Below are 25,832 nucleotides of genomic sequence, written 5' to 3'. Positions count from 1 at the left end.
CAGGAGCAGGGACTGAGCAACGGGAGCTCACCCCGTCGCGGGGATTCGAACCGCCGACCTTCTGATTGGCAAGTCCCAGGCTCAGTGGTTTAACTCACTGCGCCACCCGCGTCCCACCCAAGTAGTCAATACTTGTCCCTAAATCACATTGGCCCGGCATTCACCACCAATGTGGCATTCATGTCTGCCAGCCAGCGAGAAGCTGGTTAGCAACTTCATAATTTCATTTCACAAGCCTCTGAACTCGAATGATGCAGCCCCCGCAAATGAAGCATAGCTCTAAATGTGCAGACCCCCGGTGGAAATGTGTGTCGACAATCATGCGCAAATTCGCAGAAATAACACGCAGGGATGCATCATATTAGGGAAACTCCACACAGAAACCCGTCGATGGGAGGCAAAACTGCTGATGAACTTCCATCAGGGCTTTTAGAATTATTTTATTAAAGTTTGCAAACGGATGTGGAAACATGACAAACTGAAAACTGGAAGGGTGGAAAACTTGAGAGAAACCGAAATCAAGCCCAAGTCACAGTATAGATGTCAATCGCAAGACTCCGCTTCCTCTGCAAACACTGAACATTTTTAGCTCAGAGAAGACCCATTGGAAATTGATGGGCCGAAGTGAGTCCAACGGGGACTACTCTGACCCCTGGGCCATCGAGCTCAGTATTGTTTACACTGGTTGGCAGCTTGAATATGGGACCTTCTGCAGGCAAAGTAGCCAGGGAGCTCCTGCCTTGCCCTGAAAGTAAAACTAAGTTTGCTAAGTCCTGGCGGTTCTGGAGAAAGCATTTGATAGGATTGACTGGGAATGTAGGACGCTGCCTTTCATCAGATTCTCCTGCAACTGAGCTGTGGCCTTCCATTGTAAATCTAAAGTTAGTTTCTGGTCCTCATGATTCTGATTTAGATAGAGACATATACATGGGTGTAGCCAGGGGGGGCAGGGAGGGGCAGCTGCCCCCAATGAATAAAAATCAATAAAAATACATAGCAAACTGAACAAACAAAAATTCTGGCTATATATACCAAGTCAGACTATGGCTCAATCAAGCTCAGGACTATTTGCAGTGATTGAAGGTGGGTCTCCAGGATTTCAGGCAGGGGACTGAACCCCAGGACCTTCTACCTGCAAAGAAGTTTCTAGTCCTGTGGTTTGGAATAAGTGGCTGGTTTAAATAGGAAGCTGTCTTACACGAAATCACACCACCGGTCTATCTAAACCCATCGCCAGCCCACCCTAACCAACCTTTAACAAACAAGGACCCCCTTGAAGTTTAATCGCTGAAACCCCACCTTGAACCCCCCAGTTTTATTTTATTTTTGCTGTGTGCTTTTTCCATAAAATGTCTATACCACTTGTTCATAGAACAACAACAAAGTGGTGTTTCTCAATAGAATTAAGGCCATTAAAAGTATTGGGGGAAACAATTCTTTAAAACAAAGATAAAAACTGTGACAAAATGAAAACAGATTAAAAAGCATGTCAACATTCATGCACGGCACGGGGAGTTGTGATTCTTTCCAACTCTACGATTCCACATGTCTGGAAAGGCTTGTCTAAACAGCAACGAAAACGTATTTAGCTGAGCACAGGAAAGAGTACAGTGAAGAAGGTGTCCCCTAATCACAGAATTGTAGAGTTGGATGGGACCCCAAGGGACATCTAGTCCAACCCCCTGCAATGCAGAAATCTCAGCTAAAGCATCTAGGACAGATGGCCATCCAACCTCTGTTTAAAAACCTCCAAGGAAGGAGAGCCCACCACCTCCTGAGGGAGATTGTTCCACTGTCGAACGGCTCTTACTGTCAGAAAGTTATTCCTGACGTTTAGTCGGAATCTCCTTCGTTGTAACTTGAAGCCACGGGTTCGAGTCCTACCCTCCAGAGCAGGAGAAAACAAGATGCTCCATTTTCCGTGTGGCGGCCCTTGAGATATTTGAAGGTGGCCAATCATATCTCCTTGAAGGGGTACAGTTAGGGTTACCCCAGAAAGCCCTAAAAACTGTTTGTGAATTCCCCCCCCCCCCCCAGTCAGGCCTCGGCGTACGCATTTTAAAAACTGCAATTTCCTCTAAGACAAAAAGCACAAGCTAAGCAGTCCTCTTTGTAACAAAAACGCTGTAACAAACCTAGAGCTGAGAACAGAAAACCTTTCGGGTTCCCAGATCTAAGCAACCTTGTCCTGGTACATTGATTTGCAACATACTTCCGGGAACAGAGGCAGGGGACGAAAAGCAACATTCTATGTAAGAATGTGTGAAGGGGGAGAGGGGAAAAGGGGTTTGAAAAAAGGATAAAGCCTGCTTGTAAAATGTTTTCGGTGCGGCCTGTCTTTTGTGAACTGAATCACACAGGTGCCTCTGCCCCTCCGGATGGCAGAATAAAACGCTCTTTCTCTGGATTAACCCCTTGGTGTCGTTTGGCTCCTTTTGTCTCTGCTCGGGTGCAACAATTATTCCTACCCATGGATTAAAAAGGCTACATATTTCTGGTGCGTTGGCCGGGAAAAACCATGTTCCCCGAGATCGAGGGACAAAGAGGTCCAGGGCGTCACTGCAAGGCGAGCAGCTCAGGATCCTGGGTCAACAGTTCCAGCGCGCATCCTGCCATCTTCGTGGGAGGGACTGGCCACCCATTCCTGAGTGGACACGCGACAAGTGACGGAGAGAAAGAGCAACGGCCGTGCAGAAAGAAGGTACCTCGAGGAACAAGGTAGGCTCCACAGGGATAGGTGGGAGCAATAAGAGAGTCTGATCAACTCCGCCAGCAGGGTAGAAGAAGTGCCACTGGTTTTGGTATTGCCCAGAAAAGCAGCAAAAAGGGTGCTGCAGGGCGCCGGTCGAAGTCTAAGCGCTGCCGGTTATGGTTGGTTTTGTGCCCAGAAGAAGCAGTAGAGTGCTCTTGGGCCCCGGTCGAAGTCTAAGCGCTGCCGGTTATGGTTGGTTTTGTGTCCAAAAGAAGCAGTAGAGTGCTCTTGGGCCCCGGTCGAAGTCTAAGCGCTGCCGGTTATGGTTGGTTTTGTGCCCAGAAGAAGCAGTAGAGTGCTCTTGGGCCCCGGTCGAAGTCTAAGCGCTGCCGGTTATGGTTCTTTTTGTGTCCAAAAGAAGCAGTAGAGTGCTCTTGGGCCCCGGTCGAAGTCTAAGCGCTGCCGGTTATGGTTCTTTTTGTGTCCAAAAGAAGCAGTAGAGTGCTCTTGGGCCCCGGTCAAAGTCTAAGCGCTGCCGGTTATGGTTCTTTTTGTGTCCAAAAGAAGCAGTAGAGTGCTCTTGGGCCCCGGTCGAAGTCTAAACGCTGCCGGTTGTGGTTATTTTTTGGGGGGGAAAGGGATTGGGGGAGGTGCATGGGTTTTTGTTGTTTTTTTTCTGAATGTGCGTGTGGGGACACTCCAGTGAATGTTTTGAGTGTGTGAGACGTTGAAAGCAACGTCCGGCCTGTGACTGAGTGAGAGAAAATAACGTTAGGAGGGCTGAGTGTCCCAGTGTTCCCAGGATCCCAGAGTCATGGGAAATAAAAGCAGTAAAACAATTCTTGAGACACCACTACAGAGCTTTCTGGAAAACTGGAAAAGTGCCATGAAAGCAGAAGAGTGGGGATGTAAACTCAAACAAAACAGACTCCAACATTTATGTGAAGTTGACTGGCCTTCGTATTTACCAGAATGGCCTCCTGGAGGATCCTTTGATCCAAACTTGGTCAACATTTTATGGAATAACATTTTCAAGGCCCACACAGATCAGATTCCCTATATTTCTATCTGGAAAGCCAATGTGGATCAAAATCCCTCATGGCTTCGGAAAAATAGAATTGTGACTGCCCAAGTCAAACTGTGTTCAGTACAATTATAAGTTTGAAAAAACAGCAGTCTGACCAGTTCCAGAAGAACAGTCCCAGAAGAAGAAGAGGAGGAAGGAATAATAATTTGCACCCTCCACCCTATGCAGCAACTGCACCAGGGCTAAAAGAGGTTCCCCTTACCCAACCCCCTTTTGATGCAAGCAAGGAAGGTGAAGAGGAAGGTGATGATGATTGTGATAATGATGACTTCAGAAGAACTCTAGATAAAGAGATAAGATGGACTAGGAAGCAGTCTGATAGAGTGTTCCAGTATGTAGAACCGTTTAAAACAGAACTGGATGTGGCTTCTTGGTTCTAGAAGCAGCACAATGCAAGGATGTGAATTGGCAGACAGAAAGAAACAGAGCAGAAGGCTTTGAGAGTCGCATAGGACAGAACTGTTAAAAAAAATAGACAATTAAACCCAAGGGATTGAAAACCCTGGGATTACAATACTGACCATTGAGGAAATCCGCAAGATACATGCCCTCAGGGCAGCGGACAATACTGATGTTGCAATTGAGGCAGCTAAAACTCCACTTTGATGGCCCACCCACTGACTGTACGACCCCCTGTGGACCCCCTGGTACAGGACCACAGACCTCCAAGCACTTTAAATCAGAATCCTTCTTTCGAAGAGGACCCAGCCAAAATAATTAGGGGTTTGTCTTCAAGCAGCCAGAAAGCCAAAAATGCAAGAGGGTGTCCACGGGAGGGAAAGAAGACGCCTAGGGAAGAAGCCAGTGCACCATCTGCAGGCAAGAGGGTCATTGGGAAATGGAATGCCCATAGGCCCCACGCCCGACACACCCCACCCCCACAGGCTGGGAACAATAAGATTTCTCAAAAATGATTTCTTCTCATCTCTGTTCTTGCTAAAAGACTGTTGCAGCTAGAAGCAAGTGAACTAACTGTTTCTAACGTTCATTCATGCAAGTAACAGGACATCAGCTTTTTTTTTTTTTTCTCCCCTTGTGCCAGGCGCTTGGAGGTAGCTTCAGAGCGTTATCTCTTGGCTGCTATCCCAAGAGGAAAATGCTGCATTCTCACCAACCAGCTACCCTGAACCCCACACTGTCTGATTTATGGTTCAGCCACAAAAACCCAGAAGGCCAAGGGTTACCCACCCCCCTTGCCCCAAGCACTAACCTGAGGAAAGTGACTTTCTTAAAAGCAAGTGAATGCTTTCTGTGAACTTTGTCAAGTTTTTCTTTTTAAGGTGCAATTTTACTCTGAAAAAGGAGCCGCAGCATAACATAGGAATTTTGAAACTTTGATATTTTGCCAGAAGCAAGGGAACACATTGGACACTAGCAAACTTGGCAGATGAAAACTGAAATTGGCAACATGGCTTACAGGCCACGAGAGCTCTGAAATTTAGAGCACATGAATGAGACTTTAAAAAAAAAATCTCAGCTGGCAAAACTAAACCCAAGGAACAGAACTGTTAACCCCTTGTGAAGTTTCCTGCCAAGCATACCCTTTTGAATTAATGTTTGCTAGGCCTATACCTTAGGTGCAAATGCTATCTGTCAATGTACAGTCGTTCTGCCGTGTGTTTCTTTTTCTCTTCTCTTGACAGGTAAACCGGCCAGAGGCTGTCCTGTTTCTCTACAGCTGTTAAAGTCACCAGCATCTGTGACACCTGATCTGCACTGGCCCCTTCGACTCACCCCAGACGTCCAGACATCGCTCCAGCCTTGTTGGAAGAGACCCAAGACGTCCAACGCCCACCAGACGACTGGACGCCCACCAGACTACAGCCCTGTTCACGTCACTCTGGAAGCTGACGTTTTGCACGGCTCAAGAATCCAGCATGGATTGAAAGAGGACATTTTCACATTTTCTTTCCTTTCCTTTTGCATAACTGAACTTTATTGAAGGTACCTGGGCCTGGTTTGCTTTACACCACCCCTGCAGAGGAGGGTGTCTAGTGAGTCTTTTCTTTCGGCTTAATTACATCCCAGCCCACTCTCTAGCACTTACCTAAGCCCCTCCACATGCATACAATGGCTCAAATACGACTGTGGGTCCCCGTGCTGGTATTTCTGCTGCCTTTGATCTTTGAAATGCCAATACCACTCACAGTGACCAGACAACTGCTGCAATCATGGGGGCCCCACCACACATATAATAAGTGGATTCAGATTGCTGAGATGGTTGCATTCTCTGCAAATCGGACCAATTGTGCCGTTTGCACTCTGGCCCCTGTAGATGCTCTGGGAGGAATGCCACTCCTCCCTGTGCCTTGGAATGAATCCTTGGTTACAGCTCCACTTGTTGCCTTCCAGCCTCTGGGCAACCATTCTTCTTTATGGAATCATTCCGTCCCTTTCCAGGTTCACAGGATCACTGGCTGCCTTTGTGTCAACAAATCAAATGACGCCAGTGACGCTCAGACCTATGTGGGCACTTCCCACTGTGATCGTACCTTCCCAGCCCCAACTAACATGCCTGAGTCCAAGACAGGAACTTTTTCTGGTTCCAAATTGACTGCATGCCTGGCCCGCTTGCTGACAGGCACCATATCTGCCCATGGTCAGGACGTTTACTGGGTGTGTGGCAGAAAGGCCTATCATGCCCTCCCAAGAGGATGGTATGGGGTCTGTTTTCCAGCCTACTTAATACCCCCCATGTGGATTCCTGACCAGATACCCTCTGCACCCCCTAGAAGGAGGCGTTTGGCTGACTTGGCAACACTTGCAGGTGGCAGCTCCCAGGATTGGGGCCAAAATCAGTGGCCTCCGGAAAGGATACTGGCCCATTATGCACCAGCCTCCTGGAATCGGGGAGAGAAAATCTCTGGGGCGAGGGGGCCAATCTATAACTTGAACCGCATAATCAGACTCCAGGCAGTGGTAGAGATTGTTGCTAACACGACAGCCACGGCCCTTAGACTAATTGCCACGCAATTGGATGAGACACGCAATGCGTTTCTCTCAGTCCGATTAGCGTTGGACTTTCTCCTGGCGCAACATGGCGGCTTTTGTGCAGCGTTAAATCTCACCGGTGGGGCCTGTTGCTTTAACATCTCTGATCATGGTGAGGCCATTCGCAATTTGGCAGCAGGACTTGAAACAGTGGCCCATATTCCTACCCAAACTTGGGAGGGATGGGACATGTCATGGCTTGACTGGTTGCCAAAACTAGGATGGGTAAAAGGCCTGTTTTTGCTGCTGCTTGGCCCACTTTTCATTTTGCTAATTTTTTGCTTTTCTGTACCTTGCTTGCTGCAATGCTTGCATACAATGACACGCAATATGATTTCTCGCATGCTTCGCCCCCAGATTATAGCTCTGACCCAAGTATATCAGCCTGTGCCTTCCTGGGACGAGCCTTTTTGAGAAAAAGGCTGTCCAAAATTGAGAGGTATGGAATGAAGGGGTACAGTTAGGGTTACCCCAGAAAGCCCTAAAAACTGTTTGTGAATTCCCCCCCCCCCCCCAGTCAGGCCTCGGCGTACGCATTTTAAAAACTGCAATTTCCTCTAAGACAAAAAGCACAAGCTAAGCAGTCCTCTTTGTAACAAAAACGCTGTAACAAACCTAGAGCTGAGAACAGAAAACCTTTCGGGTTCCCAGATCTAAGCAACCTTGTCCTGGTACATTGATTTGCAACATACTTCCGGGAACAGAGGCAGGGGACGAAAAGCAACATTCTATGTAAGAATGTGTGAAGGGGGAGAGGGGAAAAGGGGTTTGAAAAAAGGATAAAGCCTGCTTGTAAAATGTTTTCGGTGCGGCCTGTCTTTTGTGAACTGAATCACACAGGTGCCTCTGCCCCTCCGGATGGCAGAATAAAACGCTCTTTCTCTGGATTAACCCCTTGGTGTCGTTTGGCTCCTTTTGTCTCTGCTCGGGTGCAACAATTATTCCTACCCATGGATTAAAAAGGCTACATCCTCTCAGTCTCCTCTTTCCCCGGCTAAACCTGCCCAGCTCCTTCAACCGTTCCTCATATGGTCTGGTTTCCAGACCCTTGATCATCTTGGTCGCCCTCCTCTGCACACCTTCCAGCTTGTCAACATCCTTCTCAAATTTTGGTGCCCAGAACTGAACACGGTATCCCAGTTGTGGCCTGACCAAGGCAGAATAGAGTGGTACCCTTACTTCCCTTGATCTGGACACTAGACTTCTGTTGATGTCAATAGGCAAGGAGTTCCAGAGGCCAACACAAAGAAGTATCAATTTCTTACCAATGTGGAGCAGCGCCAGTTCAGCACCAAATGGGGAGGAAAATGGTTATCTGTGCATCAAATATCTCAAGATCCTTACCTGATCCAGAGGGGACACTTCCGTAAATGATTCTATCTGTTTCTCTCTTTTTAAGGGGAAATGAATGGAGTCAGATGTCCATCCCAAAGCAAAATGATAGTTTTTAGGGGTGTAAAGGGAACGAGAGAGAGAGAGAGAGAGCGCTCTGGTCTCTGGCAATGAAGTGTCTGAGTTTGCTCTGCAGACGTCGACAGGGTGAGGTGGGGGGTGTCTTTGAAGTTTTGACCCAATTTCCGTCCTACGTAAGCAGGAAGGTTGAAAAAGCTCTTTTGAAGAAAGGCTTCTGGTTTTGAGAAGGTGTAAAGAGCACACGTTAGGCCTGAAAAACTCACATTCGCCACTTCCTTTCTCAGGGAGAGCTCCTGCGCTGTTTGAGTATTGTGCCGCAGGCAGAAATTGAACCGGTAGAGCCATAACTCTCTTTCCCCTCTCTTATGGGAAAACCTGCAGGTCTCGCTTCCCTGCCTGGTAGGGCAAGGCATCTTGCCTGGGGTCAGGGGGAGCAACACGGCCTAGTGGTTGGAATCATCGCATGTAGAAATTCCAAAGGAAAATTGGAAGCCTCAGGTCAAAGATTTTGATGGATTGCCAGCAGCGCAGGAAGGAGAAATAATGATTTTGATACAAATGAAAATGTCCAGTTGGGTTTTTGCATATTGAATCAAAGAATTATAGGGCTGCAAGGGACCCCAAGGGAGATCTAATCCAACTCCCTACTCCATGCCCAACATGGAGCTCGAACCCACAGCCCTGAGATTCCGAGTCTCATGCTCTACGGATTGAGCTGATACTCTAAATCTGTATCCTTACCAGAAGACCATTGCAACAAGGGACAAGAACTCCACATTTCCTCATCTGAATCAATCGAGCACTTTTGACATATGTTTACCTAATTTGCGTTCATTTTCATGTCTGGGGGAAAGGGTTTGTTTTCAATTAATGGGAAAGGGTGAGTTAATAATAATAATTTGGGTAAAGGGTTGTTCAGTGAGGGAGGGGCAATTTATCTGAGCGGGCCCAATGGCGGGAGAGGAAAAAGTACTGGCGCGCCCGTCGCAGCAGGTCTTTAAATGCTTTCAGGGTGAGGAAACCTACAGAAAGAAGGCACTTTAGAATGATGTTTTCGCAAGCAGGGTTTGAACTATGGAGATTTTTTCATTATTGTTATAATATGAGAGAGAAGATAGGGGGAGAAATAAAAAACAACCCTGGAAAATGTGATGGGAAGTCGACAAAATGAAAGAAAAATCTATTGTGTGTTGGAATATATATGTGAAATTTCTAGAGTCCTTCTGCTTTAGGGCAGCTCTATAAATTAAGCCAGTCTAATAAATTAGGGGAAAGCAAAATGTCACTTAGAGAAGGATCTGAAATACTAATCTGGAGTGTTTTGTTTGATGTTTTCATGTGTTGCAAATCACTTTGAGATTTTTCCTTTAAAATATTTCTTTAAGAAAGCAATAACAATAAAATATATCTGAAAAAAGGAAAGCTTTCCCTTCTTTGGCCACCAGAGGGCACTTTGAACACTAACACACGTCCCATCCCATAAAGGGCCCCTTATAAATATATCTATTTATTATCATTAATGCTATTTAAATGCTTTCCCACCCTGTGCCTCTGCACCATTTTGCAAGGGGAGTCAGCCTTTAATAAGTGATGTCACCCTGTGGCATTATGAGAAATGTACATTATCTGTTTTTTTACTCTTGCACAGCGCTGTTTTTCAAAAATGGGAAGCAGACTCCCCAATCCATTCCCCGCCCTCTGTCTTCCATAGTGACGTTTCCCTCTAAAAGTAAACTAAGGATGTAGTCCTCATGATCCTGAATAAAGATCTGGTTTGAGTTAGGAACATAGAGAAAAGGTCCTGTGGAGGCAGAGCAAACCCACCACCCAATTAAAACCACCCAAGCCAGCACAGATTGCCATGCCTTGTGGCAGGGAGTTCCACAGGCCTGCTTCTATGGCTCCTGCAAAGTAGGACCCCTTTGCCTGACAAGGCCCACAGTTGCATCACCCGTCGCAGGCCTCTGTGGAAGAGATGAAACTGAGATGCTCTGCTCTTTGAAGTTACATTTTAAAAAGTATTACGCCAATAAGGGCTGAATGGATTAAAAAACACACCCTGTTTTCCTACCCAGAATTGGGTAAGTGAGACAACTAACGAGAGGGAAAGAACAGCTTCAAATACAGGCTGGGGTAAGGTAAAAGGTAAAGGTAAATGTCAAGGTAAGGTAAAGGACCCCTGGACGGTTAAGTCCAGTCAAAGGCGTGACGAAAGAAGAATGGCAGACAAAATTAATGGACTACGCAGAATTGGATAAAATGACAGGAAGGACCAGAGATTTACAGAAGATTGGAAGAAATATACAAACTATTTGAAGAGCAACAGTACTCAACAAATTACGCTAGCAGGACTACGAGTAAGGAGAAATATATGAAATATTGCAAAGAAGAGAAAGAAGATAGACATTAGTTATGAGATTTACGTATTTTTTGCTCTATAAGACGCACACACATTTCCCCTTACTTTTTAGGAGGGAAAAAGTGAGTCTTATAGAGCAAAAAATATGGTAAATGTAATATTGAAAGTAAGAAATGTAAATGAAGTGAAAATATTTTCAGATGTGATTGATGGAAGTAAAAAAAAATTGTATAAGATACAAAAGAATGTTTAATAATTGTTGAAAATGATATGTTAAACACACACACACACACACACACACACATATATATATATATATATTTGCATTTGCCCGCAGACAGCTTTCCAGGTCATGTGGCCAGCAGGACTAAACCACATCTGGAGCAACAGGACACCGTGACAGAAACAAGAGCCCACGGAAACGCTGTTTACCTTCCTGCCGGAGCGGTACCTATTTATCTACTTGCATTGGTATGCATTCGGACTGCTAGGTTGGCAGGAGCTGGGGCAGAGCAATGGGAGCTCACCCCATTGCAGGGGTTCGAACCGCCAACCTTCCGATCGGCAAGCCCTAGGCTCTGTGGTTGAACCCACAACGCCACCCGCGTCTCATGCATAGGCGGGGGTACAGGGTGTGGGCAGGGCTGTTTTGGCGAGGATGTGGGCTTCCAATGAGGGAGCTACAAGACTGTCTGAATCCCAGATGCTGGGAACCACAAGAGGGGAGCGTTGCTCCTGCGCTCGGATCCTGCTGGCAGTTTCCTCGTGATTGGCCCCTGTGAGAACAGGATGCTGGACTAGATGGTCCACTGGCCTGATCCAGCAGGCTGTCTAAATGACCACAGTTCAAGAAGGACACTGACAAACTGGAACGTGTCCAGAGGAGGGCAACCAAAATGGTCAAAGGCCTGGAAACGATGCCTTATGAGGAATGGCTAAGGGAGCTGGGCATGTTTAGCCTGGAGAAGAGGAGGTTAAGGGGTGATATGATAGCCATGTTCAAATATATAAAAGGATGTCACCTAGAGGAGGGAGAAAGGTTGTTTTCTGCTGCTCCAGAGAAGCGGACACGGAGCAATGGATCCAAACTACAAGAAAGAAGATTCCACCTAAACATTAGGAAGAACCTCCTGACAGTAAGAGCTGTTCGACAGTGGAATTTGCTGCCAAGGAGTGTGGTGGAGTCTCCTTCTTTGGAGGTCTTTAAGCAGAGGCTTGACAACCATATGTCAGGAGTGCTCTGATGGTGTTTCCTGCTTGGCAGGGGGTTGGACTCGATGGCCCTTGGGGTCTCTTCCAACTCTAGGATTCTATGATTCTAGGATTCTAAATCAGGGGTCAGCAAACTTACCATGCCTCAGGCCGGTGTCTCCAGCGCTGATTGTGTAGCGAGCCGGAGGGTGGAGGAGCGCATGCCCATATGCGTGCGCACATGCTATTTTCGGTGCACTTCCAGGTTGGAGGAGCACCGGAAATAGCTTGTGCGCATGTGCAAGGGCCTCCTCCGACCCAGATTTGCACTGGAAATAACGCTTGCGCATGCGCACAAGGTATTTCCGGTGCTCCTCCGACCCGGAAGTGGGCAGCTGCGCAGTGCAGCGCCAGTAAGAGTGGGTGGCAGCAGGAGCAGGCGGGCCGGATAAACGAGTCCCTAGGGCCTTATCCGGCCCGTGGACCTTAGTTTGAGGACCCCTGCTCTAAATATTACATCCCCCACTCCCCCTGACCTTAGATGTGCTGTTCTCCTCCCATCAGCAGACCCTCCCAGTGTCCCCATTTTCCAATGACAGTCCCGTTTTCTGATTTGATCCTGGAATGTCCCACTATTCCTTAAAGGTAAATGGACCCCTGACCATTAGGTCCAGTCATAGCCGACGCTGGGGTTGCGGCGCTCATCTCGCTTTATTGGCCAAGGGAGCCGGCGTATAGCTTCTGGGTCATGTGGCCAGCAGGACTAAGTCGCTTTTGGCAAACCAGAGCACGGAAACGCCATTTACCTTCCCGCCGGAGCGGTACCTATTTATCTACTTGCACTTGTGCTTTTGAACTGCTAGGTGGGCAGGAGCAGGGACCGAGCAACAGGAGCTCACCCCATCGCGGGGATTCAAACCGCCGACCTTCTGATCGGCAAGTCCTAGGCTCTGTGGTTTAACCCACAGCGCCACCTGCATCCCGTTTCCACTGTTCCTTAGGACGTTCCTAAATGTTGGCGGATCTGGAGTTATGCGATCCCTGAGCCAAGAAGATAAGTCACTATACAACATTTTGAGGACATCTGAAGGCAGTCCTGGATAGGGAAGTTTTTCAGTGTTTAATGTTACATTATGTTTTTATATATGTTGGAAGCCGTCCAGAGTGGCTGGAGCAACCCAGTCAGATGGGTGGGGTATTATTATCTGGTCCATGGGGTCACGAAGAGTCGGACACAACTAAACGACTAAACAACAACAACAACAAAGACATTACTATTTACACAGGTTGTGGCAATAGTCAGCTCTGCCTCTCCTTTTTTTGGTAAATGTTTTGTGCCACGGGGGAAGCGGTAACTCTGTACTGACCAGGCCCAGACCGGGGGGGGGGGGCGCATATGGGGCACTTGGCCCGGGCGTCCGATTCCAAAGGGGGCCTCTGTCAGCATACATTCCCTATCTATTTTTTAAAAGCACTATTGTATATCTATATTTTCCATGTTGTCTTTATATGCAGATACGGTTCAAGGCTTGAAATGAAATTATTTGTCAGCATAACTTTTGTGAAAATTATTTATATACTCACTTATTTATAAGACTTCAGTTATCCCCAGGGTAAACAAAAAAGGGGGGGCACATTATCTACCTAACCAGGGCCTCTGCCTGGCTCTGCAAGGTACTGATATGTTATGGATGTTTGTGTGTGATGACAATAAAAGGTGATGATTTTCACCGGTGAAATGCTGGGGGGTGGGCATCTGTCTCCCCCTCCCTTTCCCGCTGTGGTTTAGCAACCCAGCGGTGCCTTAACATCTGTAACAGAAAGAGACGAGCCTTTCAATGGCGTCACCAGAGAAGGAGGTCTCTCTCTCTCTTGCTCTCTCTCCCTCTCTCTTTTTTTCCTTGGGTGAAGGTGGGGGGAAGAACTGTGGTGGCTTTTATATTTTTCTTAATTAGCCTGGCAAAATCCCCCTTCTTTTTTTGCTAAACAGCGCGGTCTGCTTCCTACAACCTCCATTTGCTTCCTGAAAAGAAATCTCTCTCTCTCTCTTCCTCTCCCTCTTTCTGTTTTTTCTTCTCCTCCTTGCAACGAATCCGTTAGCTCAAGACTTTTTGCAGGAGGAGCGTTTCCCCTGAATTCCCCCCTCCGCCGCTTCTCTCTCTCTCTCTCCCTCTCTCTCTCTCTCTCTCCTTCTTCTCTTTCCAGCTGTTGCTTGGGGAAAAAACTTTGCGCCTTGCGCTTGGATAACCGCTCTCGTCGGACCAACCGAAATTTCCGGCAAGAAACCCGGGGCGGGGAGAAGAAAAATCAAAAAAACAAAATTAGAGAAAGGTATGCGAAGGGGAATTGATTTAATTTCTTTTTTCCTTTGGGAACTTTCTGGTTTTGCAAAGCTGGAGGAGGGGGGGAGATGTGATGAAGCGCTCCCGGGACGGAGTTGCAGAAACCGTGCGCAAAAACGCCTGGTTTGGGGGATGAGGCCGGGGACACGGTCTCCCCCCGGTCCCCACCCGAAAAGATGTCTTGCTCGGGGCTTTCTGTCTCTCTGTGCCTGTGTTCCGGGGAATGGGAAGGGCTTGCTGCCTTCTGGGTGGGTGGGAAAACATTGCTGCCGGCTGCCAAGTATGTTCGCTTCGCGTTCCCCAAATTCTACACGTATGCAAAAATCTCCAGGGCTGATCTCGACCATCTGCAGTGGCGGGTGGACTAGGAAAGGAAGGAAGCGTGACTTTCGGGGTCCCTCATCGCCCAGGAGTCCTAAAAGCGGCTGAATTCATGCATTTATACAGTATAGCATTTCCCTAACTGGTACCCCGCGCTTAAGGCATAGGAAATATTTACTTCCACCAGCGGCTTTGACATGTTCATCAAAATCTGAGATGTAGTAGTTGTTTTATTTTATTTTTAAAGGTGGCGATCTGTTGTAGGGCAGTGCCAGGGACTGCCCAGGTTGCTGGTTGCAAAGGGAACCCCATAACAGCCCCCCAGAGCCGTAGCTATGAAGTGGGGGGGCTGCCAGGTTTTGGGCCTCCAAAGGGGTGCCATGGAGACCCCAGCCTGTGTGTGTGTGTGTGTATGTGTGTAGGGGTTGTCAAACTGGGTCTTTGACCTGGGTGAAATAAAGTCTAGTCCGCCCCCCCCCGTCAGCCCCCAAAATGTATGCCCACCCCTGACTGTCTGCTTGGGCCTGGCCAGTGTTCCAACATCAGTCTCCCTTGATATGGTGGCTTGGGGTGTGGGGTTTGTGTGCGAGAGCCAGCCCCCTCCCAAATTATTATTATTAATTAAATGTGCATACCGCCCTATACTGGCAGGTTTCAGGGTGGTTGCAACATAAAATCACAATATAAAAACGCAAAATACATAATAAAAACATAAAAAAGAACAACCCAATAACCCCATCCGAAAAACCCCCACATTTTAAACGGGCATTGGATGTCAGCCAGCCAAAGGCCTGGCGCCGAAAGGTGTATAATGAAGGCGCCAGGCCAGCCTCCCTGGGGAGAGCATCCCACAGGCAGGGAGCCACTGCAGAGAAGGCCCTGTTCTCATGGAAGAAGCACATGAAAAAGGGCCTCAGGGTCTGGGTTGGTTCATATGGGGAGAGGCAGCAATGGCGGTATTGATGGGCATTGCCATTCAAATGGCGTGGGTGCACTGCATCATGTGATCAATTATGGAGGGTGGGGCTTACCTGCTCCCCCCCCCAACATATTTTATTTAAGTTGGCACCCCTGTGTGTGTGTTTTCCTCCCAACTTTCTGACAACCTTTTAATTACCTGCATCTGCTAATTGGGCACTGCGGGATTACATGTCTACCTTCCCAACAAGCTTAAACGTGCTCCCTCGTCTCGGCTGCTCTTCGGGTGCCCACGAAAAATAAGTCAACAGCAGTGTGGTTTTTTTCCTTCTTCTTCAAGCTGGGTATCTGGCTCGGAGCTCTGGGTCATATGCTCTGATTGGATCCTTAAAAGCATTCCCTTCCGTCCAATTTTATTTTTTTTTAAAATCCACACTCCACCGCACCGCAGGCTCAATTCAATTAATCCCTTGCAAGCTGTTGTTTTAGTCATCCGAGCAAACTTTAGCTAAGTTGAAAAGCCAAGCTATTCGCTCAGTGACGTCTGGTGGGTTGAGAGTGTAAATAATTGGGCTTAATAATAATTAAAAATGAGAGCCGGGGTTAGGAGGAGGCTGGAGGTGAGCGTTCTCTTTTTACCTCCATTTCAGAAGTTTCAAAGCTAAGGGCCATGGACTCTTTTTATATTCTGAGCCTTTAATAACTGCCTGACGAGTATACAGTTCATCCCATGGTGCCCTTTTTGGCACGAAGGCACTCAAGGACATGGCAGTTGAATTTCTGATCAGGTAGCGACCTTCTCTGAAAGGGATATCTAGGAATGGGGAGAGGAGAAAAAATCTATTCAGTTTGCACTGAGGCGAACTGCAATTTCTGAAATAGCACACAAACAAAACCAAAGGAGCTGTTCGTTGAAATGTGCACTTTTCCCAGTTCTGTAAAATGGTTCTCTGGCCAGGTGACGTGCAAAAATGGCTGTCCTGGGTGATGGAAGAGAAAATAAGGTGCTCTTTTGGAAAAAATTGCTTTGCAAAACCAAAATTGGTCCATTAGTCAAGCCTGCAGAAATTTGCAGGAAAGAGCGAGTGAACTTTCGTGAGGACTTTCAAAAAAACAAGGCACCAACTGATGTGTCAGCATGCAGAATTTGAACTTTAAGAATGGAAGGACGAGGAGCTGAGAAGAACCAAAATGGATAGATTGGTCTGTCCTTGCACTCTTCACATGCTTGTGGGACACCCTTGACTCCTCACTCGTCTTCAAATCATAGAGCTGTCCTACTCAGAGGCAGCATACAAATAAAATTATGTCTGTGCTCAGAGGTTTTACCACAATCAAGCAGTATGTAGGTTTTGCTACATTCTGGAAGCCAAGCCTGATGAGGAACGGTTGAAGGAGCTGGGTATGTTTAGCCTGGAAAAGAGGAGATACAATGCCATCCTGAAATATCTCAAGGGCTGTCACATGGAAGATGGAGCCAGCTTGTTTTCTCATGCTCTGGAGGGTAGGACTCGAACCCGTGGCTTCAAGTTACAAGAAAGGAGATTCCGACTAAACATCAGAAAAAACCTTTCTGGCAGTAAGAGCTTCTTGACAACGGAACAGAGGTTGTGGACTCTCCTTCCTTGGAAGCTTTTGAGCAGAAGTTGGGTGGCCATCTGTCATGGATGCTTCAGCTGCATTGCAGGGGGTTGGACTGGATGACCTCTGGGGGCACCCTTCCAACTCTACAGTTCTATGATGCTGTGGTTTTATTTCACTCTCATGCCTTTACCTCTCTGATCAATTTCCTTGAGACTTTTGTGGTTGTTGCTCTTGAAAACTATCTATTTATTGCGTTTAGATCCCACCTTTTCTCTGCAGAGCTCGGGGTGGCATACACAGTACTCGCCCTCCTCACTTAACCCCCCAACATCAACCCTGCAAGGTAGGATAAAAAATAATAATAATAATAATAATAATAATAATAATAATAATAATATGTATTTATACCCCGCTCTTCCTGGTTCAAAACCGGGCTCAGGGTAGCTAAAAACAAATTTAAAACACACACTTATAAAAGCAGCATAAAATACAGTATAAAAACATGAATAACAGTAAAATTCAAAAATCAGTTTAGGGGAATAAGCATTAGATAATCCCCAGGGCTAGCTGGCTGAATTGGTCCTACTTGGGCCAGCGAGGAGGCCAGGGGAGAATTAGCTGTGGGGTCTAAGAGCGGGTGATTTTCATAAAAGGAGAGGGGTAAGGTAGAGAAAGGAAATCAGGCTGAATTCAAATTAAAGGCCAAGTGGAATAGCTCTGTCTTACAGGCCTGACGGAAGGAGGTTAAATCCTGCAGGGCCCTGGTCTCATGGGACAGAGCATTCCACCAGGTCGGAGCCATCACTGAGAAGGCCCTGGCCCTGGGGGAGGATAGGCTGAGAGAGAGGGAGACTGGCCCCCCAAAGGGCATCTGGTGAGCTTTGTGGCCAAGTGGGGGGGGGTGGGATTTGAACCCAGGACACACAGGTCCTAGTACAACACCTTAACCATTATGCCACTACTGGCTCCCAGTTGCGGAGAGTCGGTTTTTAAGATGGGGGATAGAGAGACCCTGAAACAGACGAGAGCCTGCTATGCCAAAATCCCCCAGCCGAGTCCTACTCAGAGTAGACCCACTGAATTTAAAGCCGTCAACTTGGGATGGACCTACAATCACCCGATGATGAAATAACCACATTTCCGAGCTCCTGGTCTTCAAAACAAGAGCTCAAGGTCCACGGGTCCCGTTGCCTTCCTTGCAAAAATCCTTCCTCGCTTCTTCGCAGGCGGAGAGGGACCCCCCCAGCCCATCTGCTTCCCATTACCCTCCTCTGCAGCTGGATCCAAAGCCAGCGCGGCCGAGCTGTCTGCAGACCCAGTGGCAAAATTGGGAACAGACGCTCTCGCTCTCTCCTTCCCTTCAACAACAATCTGGATTTTTAGGGGGGTGAAGAATTAAGATGTAAACTAATCCTCTCTGTGTCCTTCTCCCTTGCCTCTCTCCCCACTGTTTTTGTGCCACAAGCACCTCGCAGTTTCTGTCCTTTTTTTCTTCCCCCACTATCTTTCTCTCTCTTGAGCCACAAAATCTCCTCTATATGAGCCACAATAGCTCTGACTCCATGGCAGAGGCAACTAGACAACCGTTAGAAGACATCTGAAGCAGTGGCGTAGCGTGGGTTGTCAGCACCCGGGGCAAGGCAAGTAATTTGTGCTCCCTAACCTGTGGATTTGCGCCCCCTAACCCGTGGATTTGCGCCCCCTAATCCTAACCCCCAGATGTTGCGCCCGGTGCGGCCGGCCCCCCCTGCACCCCCCCACGCTACGCCACTGATCTGAAGGCAGCCCTGGATAGGGAAATTGTTGGCGTTCAATGTTTTATTATGTTTTCACATATGTTGGAAGCCGCCCAGAGTGGCTGGGGCTACCTAGCAAGAATGGTGGGGTATAAACAATAAAACAACAATTGCTGCTGCTGTTGTTATTGAATAGGACATGCTCTGGTTATCTCCCGCTTGGACTACTGCAATGCGCTCTCCGTGGGGCTACCTTGGGTGACCCGGAAACTGCAATTAATCCAGAATGCAGCAGCTAGACTGATGACTGGGGGCAGCCACTGAGACCACATAACACCGGACTCGAAAGACCTACATTAGCTCCCAGTACATTTCCAAGCACAATTCAAACTGTTGGTGCTGACCTTTAAAGCCCTAAACGGCCTCAAAGGCCCAGTATACCTGAAGGAGCGTCTCCACCCCCATCGTTCTACCCAGACGCTGAGGTCCAGCACCGAGGACCTTCTGGCGGTTCCATCACAGCGAGAACTCAAGTTACAGGGAACCAGGCAGAGGGTCTTCTCGGTGGTGGCACCCGCTCTATAGAACGCCCTTCCGCCAGATGTCAAAGAGAGAAACAACTACAGGGGTACCTCGGGTTAAGAACTTAATTTGTTCCGGAGGTCCGTTCTTAACCTGAAACTGTTCTTAACCTGAAGCACCACTTTAGCTAATGGGGCCTCCCGCTGCTGCCGCGCGATTTCTGTTCTCATCCTGAAGCAAAGTTCTTAACCCGAGGTGCTATTTCTGGGTTAGCGGAGTCTGTAACCTGAAGCGTATGTAACCCAAGGCACCACTGTACCTGGCATTTAGAAGACATCTGAAGGCAGCCCTGTTTAGGGAAGCTTTTAACGTGCGACATTTTAATGTGTTTTTAATCTTTGTTGGAAGCCGCCCAGAGTGGCTGGGGAAACCCAGCCAGATGGGCGGGGTACAAATAATAACTTATTATTATTATTATTACTTTCATCGGAGAAATGTTGGAGGGTATGCATCTCAGGGCCCCAGGCTAGCCCAAAAGTTTCCTGCATTGGAGTGGCTTGAACTAGATGATCCTTGTTTTCCCTTCCAACTTTCCTGTTCTGTGATTCTGTGATGCTCCTCTCCGACAGAGCGATGCCGCAGACTCCTGGCACATGCTGAGCGCCGAGAACCAGCCCCTCCCCGCCGTGACGCCCGCCCCGCCCTTGCCGCCTCCTGCAGAGCACCCAGCGGCCGAGGATGGCCACCCAAGAACGGGGGACCCCTGTCTAAGCAAGCGTGGCGGCTCAGCGAAAGCAATGTTGGGGCAGACCCCCTCGGCCTGGTCCAACGCAGCCCCCATCGCAGCGAGCATCCTAGCCCACTATGGCGACGGCCTGGAGGCTTCTAACCTGGACCCTCGTCTCGGCCGTGTCCGTGGGCAACCTCCCAGGCTACGCCTTCCAGTCGCAAGGTACGGGGGGGGGGCGGTGGCGGGGCAAGGGAGCGCAGGTTGAGCCCCAAGTTGCCAGTCCTCAGTGCTTGTTTTATAGGGAGTTACACTTTATAGGGAGTTACCCTTGGGATGTGGGTGGCACTGTGGGTTAAACCACAGAGCCTAGGGCTTTCCGATCAGAAGGTCGGTGGTTCGAATCCCTGCGATGGGGTGAGCTCCCATTGCTCAGTCCCAGCTCCTGCCAACCTAGCAGTTCGAAAGCACATTAAAGTGCAAGTAGATGAATAGGTACCGCTCCGGCGGGAAGGTAAACGGCGTTTCCGTATGCTGCTCTGGTTCGCCAGAAGTGGCTTAGTCCTGCTGGCCACATGACCCGGAAGCTGTACACCAGCTCCCGCGGCCAATAAAGCGAGATGAGCGCCGCAACCCCAGAGTCGGTCATGACTAGACCTAATGGTCAGGGGTCCCTTTACCTTTACACTCTAACCTTATTCTGCCAATACTCCATAAATATACAGTGGTGCCTCGCAAGACGAAAAGAATCCATTCCGCGAGTCTCTTCGTCTAGCGGTTTTTTCGTCTTGCGAAGCAACCCTATTAGCGGATTAGCGGATTAGCGCTATTAGCGGTTTAGCGGCTATTAGCGGCTGTTAAAGGCTTAAGGGATTAGCGGATTAGCTGCTAAAAGACTATTAGCAGCTTAGTGCCTTAGAAAAAGGGGGTGGGGAGCGGAAAAAAACCCCCAGGAATCTCAAGACATTTCCGTCTTGCGAAGCAAGCCCATAGGAAATTCGTTCTGCGAAGCACCTCCAAAACAGAAAACCCTTTCGTCTAGCGGGTTTTCCGTCTTGCGAGGCATTCGTCTTGCGGGACACCACTGTACTGAAATACAGTGGACGCTTGGATTGTGAACATGATCCGTGCAACCTGAAACGTTCGCAGCCTGCACCTGCACACATGCAGGTTGTGATTTAGCGCTTCTGAGCATGCGCAACTGCCGAAACCTGGAAGTAGCTCGTTCCGGTACTTCCGGGTTTCTGCACTCCACAATCCGAAAATCCGCAACCTGAAGCGGCTGTAACCTGAGGTATGATTGTATACTGAACAGTTTCCTGCCACTCTGTCGCTGCTAGATAACAATCCTGGTGTGACACACAAGGTGGCCAAATTTTGGGCAGTAGCAATTAAAGTACGACATGCAATCATTAGTACATTTCCGAGCACAATTCAAAGTTTTGGTGCTGACCTTTAAAGCCCCAAACAGCCTCAAAGGCCCAGTATACCTGAAGGAGCGTCTCTACCCCCATCGTCCATCCCAGACACTGAGGTTCAGCTCTGAGGGTCTTCTGGCGGTTCCCTCGTTGTGAGAAGTGAGGTTGCAGGGAACTGGGCAGAGGGCCTTCTCGGTGGTGGCACCCACCCTGTGGAACGCAACTCCTAGCAGATGTCAAGGAGATGAAAAACTACACAACATTTAGAAGACACCTGAAGGCAGCCCTGTATAGGGAAGTTTAGAATGTTTGACATTTTATTATTTTCCATATTTTCTGGAAGCCAGAAAGGTCAAGTATTATTATTATTACGCAGGATTATAACACATTGTCCGACGAACCTTCCTAGGTCAGAAAGGTCCCCCCCCCCCAAATTATTTTCATGTATATGTGATTTTACATTATTTTACTTTGTTATGCATTTTTTAATTTTGCAGTTGGTGTTCTATGTTTTGATACTGGTCATTGACCGTAATATAACGACTAACTTACTAGACCTCAAGGCAGGGGAAAGGAAGCTTTCTTGACCTGGGGGCTGCATTTACTTCTGGACAGCCTTCCAGTGGCGAGGAAGAGGCCAAATTGGGTGGGGGAGATGGGAGACTGCCTCTTCTGGGATGCCACGTACTAGATGGACACAGAGGAACAGTGTGAGGATAAGGCTGGGGGACCCTCAGGGGAAGACGCCTCAGAGCCTGTGGGCAGAAGGAGAAAAGGGAGGACTGGGAGGAGGTGGAGGTGTTGGAAGCTGAAGGGGTAACAGGGCTTAGTGAGCAGGGAGAGTCTGTGCCAGAGAGCAGTCCAGAATCAAAGGCTGCAGCAGGAGAGGAAGGAGGCCAAGAGGCAGAGATGGTGAAGCGTCACGGGTGTCTCCCCCTCTTGCTGTGACAAGCTCCCTTCTTTTATTGTCCCCTAGAACCAGGAGAGGCGTGAAGAGGGCAGAGGAGAGGTTGCCTCTGTGCAGGCACAGCCTCCGATTGCTGGGAAGAAAGGGACCAAGGCAGCTGCTTCGTGGGGGCAAGACCTGCCAGAGATGATTTGCTTTGCTCACTAGGCCTGTATCCGTCCAGATGTAGTTGGAGGAATGCCTCTATGTAGAAGGGGTGTTAACATCCGAGAGCAGGGAATGCCTCTACTTAGGCAAAAACAGTGGTCCATTTAGTGCTTCTGGAGCAGCTGGACTCCCAGCAGCCAGTGTGACCATCTGTCAGAGGGGATGTGGAACTCGACCCCAACAGCATCTAGAATGCCCCAGGGGCACCCCAGCTCTCTCTTGCGTAATGAACATGGATTGCCACGCCGAGCAAAACCCTGAGCATGGCCAGGGCACTGAACCCAGGTCCCGATTCACCCACGTGCATTTCTTTTCTCTCTCCCCCCCCCCTCCAGAGGAGTTCCTCTCAAGCCTCGACCACTATGAGATTGCCTTCCCCGTGCAGGTGGACCAGAATGGGGACTTCCTGACGTTTGACGTGAAGAGCCCGCGAAAGCGGCGGGCCCGTCGCGGGGCGGGGGCCCCCTCCCACGAGCCCCCCCGGGAGCAGCAGGTCTTCTACAGGGTCTCAGCCCACCGGGCGCAGTTCCTCCTCAACCTGACGCTGCACACGAACCTGCTGGCGGAGCGGTTCCGGGTGGAGTACTGGCGGCACGACGGGGTCGACCGGAAGCACGAGTTCCACGAGGACTGCCACTACTCTGGCCACCTGCAAGATGAGTACCTCAACTCCAAAGTCGCCATCAGCAACTGCAACGGGCTGGTAAGCTGCCCCCCCCCCCCGGCTCAGCCTCGCCTGTGCTAGGCCTGGGACCCTCCCCTTAAAAACCCAACAACAACAGGGCAACGTTCTAGTCCTCATTGCTCCCTAAAAACAATGTAAGATTCTAGTGAAGTCACAGGGAAGCAGGCAGAGGGCCTTCTCAGCAGTGGCACCCTCCCTGAGGAACACCCTCCTGTCAGATGTCACAGAGAAGGGGAAAAAAACACATACACAACTTTTAGAAGACATCTGAAGGCAGCTCTGTATTGGGAAGTTTTTAATGGTTAATGTTTTATTGTGTTTTTAATGTTTTGTTGGGAGCCGCCCACTGTGGTTGGGTAAACCCAGTCAGATGGGTGGCACATAAAAAATAAAATCATTATTATTATCACTCCCCAAGAGAGATTTACACTATTCCTTCCAAGTGGAAAAGGTTTGCACTTTGGGGAAAAGGTTCTGCAGACCTTCCATGGGCGACTCCTTCCACTCTTCATTTTGGAAGATCCTCCTTGGTTTCTCAACCCGAGACTCATTCTTTCCCTCTTTACAATTCAAGGAGGAAAATTCTGCAATGCCTCCTCCTGTGGTCACTGTCTCTTTGGCTCCCAGCCTGAGGACATGGCGGTAACTCAGTAAACGCCCCCGACACGCACCCCCAGACAGTTTCCTAACCATGCAAGATCCCAGAACGGATTCTGGAGTAAGAAATTAAGATGATCCTGGCTGCTGGATCATGCTAAAATCCAGTCCGGCAGGAACTCTCCCCACTGATTTTGGAAAGCTGTTTGCCTGTTCACGATGCCTTCAGACACCTCTTAAGACCTCGCTGCCAAATTTTGCAAGATCACAGCCTCCAACATTTCTCCGGGGAAAATAGGGACATCCTATTCAACAAGAACAAGAACAACAACTTCCCTATGCAGGGCTGCCTTAAGATATCTTCTAAAAGTTGTCTAGTTACTAGATCTCCTTGGCTCAGGGGTTGCATCACTGCATACCCCCCCTCATTTCTCTGACGAAAATGGGGACGTCCTAAGGGAAAGCGGGACATTCCGGGATCAAATCAGAAACCGGGACGGCTTCTGTAAATCTAGAACTGTCCCTGGGAAATTGGGACACTTGGAGGTCTGCAAGACGGTACCTGGGATCAAGGTGCAGGTTTTCATCTATACAGTGAACGCTCGGGTTGCGAACGTGTGGGATGCACGTTCACAACCTGCAGCGTTCGCAATCTGCAGCGGTGCGTCTGCGCACACATGGGTTGCAATTCGGCACTTCTGCGCATGCGCAAAACGCGTTTTAGCCCTTCTGCGCATGCGCAGCCCCCGAAACCCGGAAGTAACCCATTCTGGTACTTCCGGGTTTCAGCGGGTCCGTAACCTGAAAAAACGCAACCTGAAGCGTCTGTAACCCGAGGTATGACTGTATTTGGATACTGCCAGGTGCCATTCTGAATCAAGATGGTGGACTAAAACTTTCAAAACTGCAACGATACCAACCAGATTTGGCTGGATTGTTCCTGAGAGCTAGGTGCAGGTTTTTGTCAATGTTTAAATGCGGGTGGCACTGTGGGTTAAACCACAGAGCCTAGGACTTGCCAATCAGAAGGTCGGCGGTTTGAATCCCTGCGACGGGGTGAGCTTCCGTTGCTCGGTCCGTGCTCCTGCCAACCTAGCAGTTCGAAAGAACGTCAAAGTGCAAGTAGATAAATAGGTACCGCTCCGGCGGGAAGGTAAACGGCATTTCCGTGCGCTGCTCTGGTTCGCCAGAAGCGGCTTAGTCATGCTGGCCACTTGACCCGGAAGCTGTACGCCGGCTCCCTCGGCCAGTAAAGCGAGATGAGCGCCACAACCCCAGAGTCGGCCACGACTAGACCTAATGGTCAGGGGTCCCTTTACCCTTTACCTAAATGCCACCGGACACCATTTTAAGAACCTGGGAAGAGCCTGCTGAATCATCTAGCACAGCATCCCTTTCTCACAGTGGCCAACCCTTGGCTAGTAGCCGCTGATGGCCCTCTCCTCCATGAATCTGTCTAATTCTCTTTTAACTCCATCCAAGTTGGTGACCATCACAGCCTCCTGTGGCAAGGAGTTCCATAGTTTAACTCCACTGCGTAAAGAAGGATTCCCTTTTATCTGTCTTGAATCTTCCAACGTTCAGCTTCATCGCATGCCCACGATTTCCCTCAACTCGAAAGCCCCAGGCACTGCAACCTTTCTGATGTGAAAGGCCGAATTTCTCTCCCGTCTCTGCAGCGGAATGAAAAGGAATATTGTCGAGCAGCGCTGGATAAGATGGGAAGGGAAGCCCTCCTCCCAGGGCACTTTTAACTCTTAAAAAAATAACAGTTTCCCCTGCCCTCTCTTTTAAAGCATTTGGGAAATCTGCTAGCACGGTTATCAGTTGGTTTGTGGGTCCCCCAACTTTTCCTCTCTCCCTCCAAGCCCCCTCCACAAAGAACCAGAGTTGAATCCCTTCTGTGTGCGTGTAATGAAAAGTTTCTGGTTTCCCAGCCCTAGAAAGGGGCGGTGTTGATCGCCTTGCTTTGGGTTTCCTTTCCGGACGAAAGCTTTGTTGCTGTTGGCTGCAAGCCACGCTTCCGAGGACAAGCGGGGTAGTGTGAGGCTAGGCTGGCAAGGAGTCCGGCCGAAAACTCGAGCGTCAGCCGGAGAGAGAGCAGCCGGGAAGGAGGAGAGGGGGGGTCGCCTCGT

General features: G+C 48.9%; 2 protein-coding genes and 1 long non-coding RNA gene across 3 annotated transcripts in view; 2 read left to right on the top strand and 1 right to left on the bottom strand.

Annotated features, from left to right (window-relative positions):
* The window catches only part of ZAP70 (zeta chain of T cell receptor associated protein kinase 70), a 37,156-nt gene extending 28,850 nt beyond the window's left edge, over positions 1-8,306 (bottom strand). Inside the window, exon 1 of the mRNA XM_083421621.1 lies at positions 8,115-8,306. The gene's annotated coding sequence lies outside the window, so the exon portion shown is untranslated. The remainder of the gene's footprint in view (positions 1-8,114) is intronic.
* Positions 2,036-6,220, top strand: LOC310668718. Its single transcript, XR_014506814.1, has 2 exons — positions 2,036-2,718; positions 5,423-6,220. It is a non-coding gene; the product is annotated as an uncharacterized lncRNA (long non-coding RNA).
* A 5,263-nt stretch (positions 8,307-13,569) lies between the features above and the next one.
* ADAMTS10 (ADAM metallopeptidase with thrombospondin type 1 motif 10) overlaps positions 13,570-25,832 on the top strand; it is a 47,626-nt gene continuing 35,363 nt past the window's right edge. Inside the window, exons 1-3 of the mRNA XM_083421413.1 lie at positions 13,570-14,064; positions 19,786-20,108; positions 22,751-23,118. Of these exons, the coding sequence (XP_083277539.1) occupies positions 20,021-20,108; positions 22,751-23,118 (456 nt within the window). The 5' untranslated portion in view covers positions 13,570-14,064; positions 19,786-20,020. The remainder of the gene's footprint in view (positions 14,065-19,785; positions 20,109-22,750; positions 23,119-25,832) is intronic.

This window comes from Podarcis tiliguerta, assembly GCF_965153285.1.
Source record: "Podarcis tiliguerta genome assembly, chromosome: 18".
In the NCBI taxonomy this organism is placed as follows: Eukaryota; Metazoa; Chordata; class Lepidosauria; order Squamata; family Lacertidae; genus Podarcis; species Podarcis tiliguerta.
Note: the sequence above shows the minus strand (reverse complement) of the source record. Positions and strands in the feature narration are given on the sequence as shown.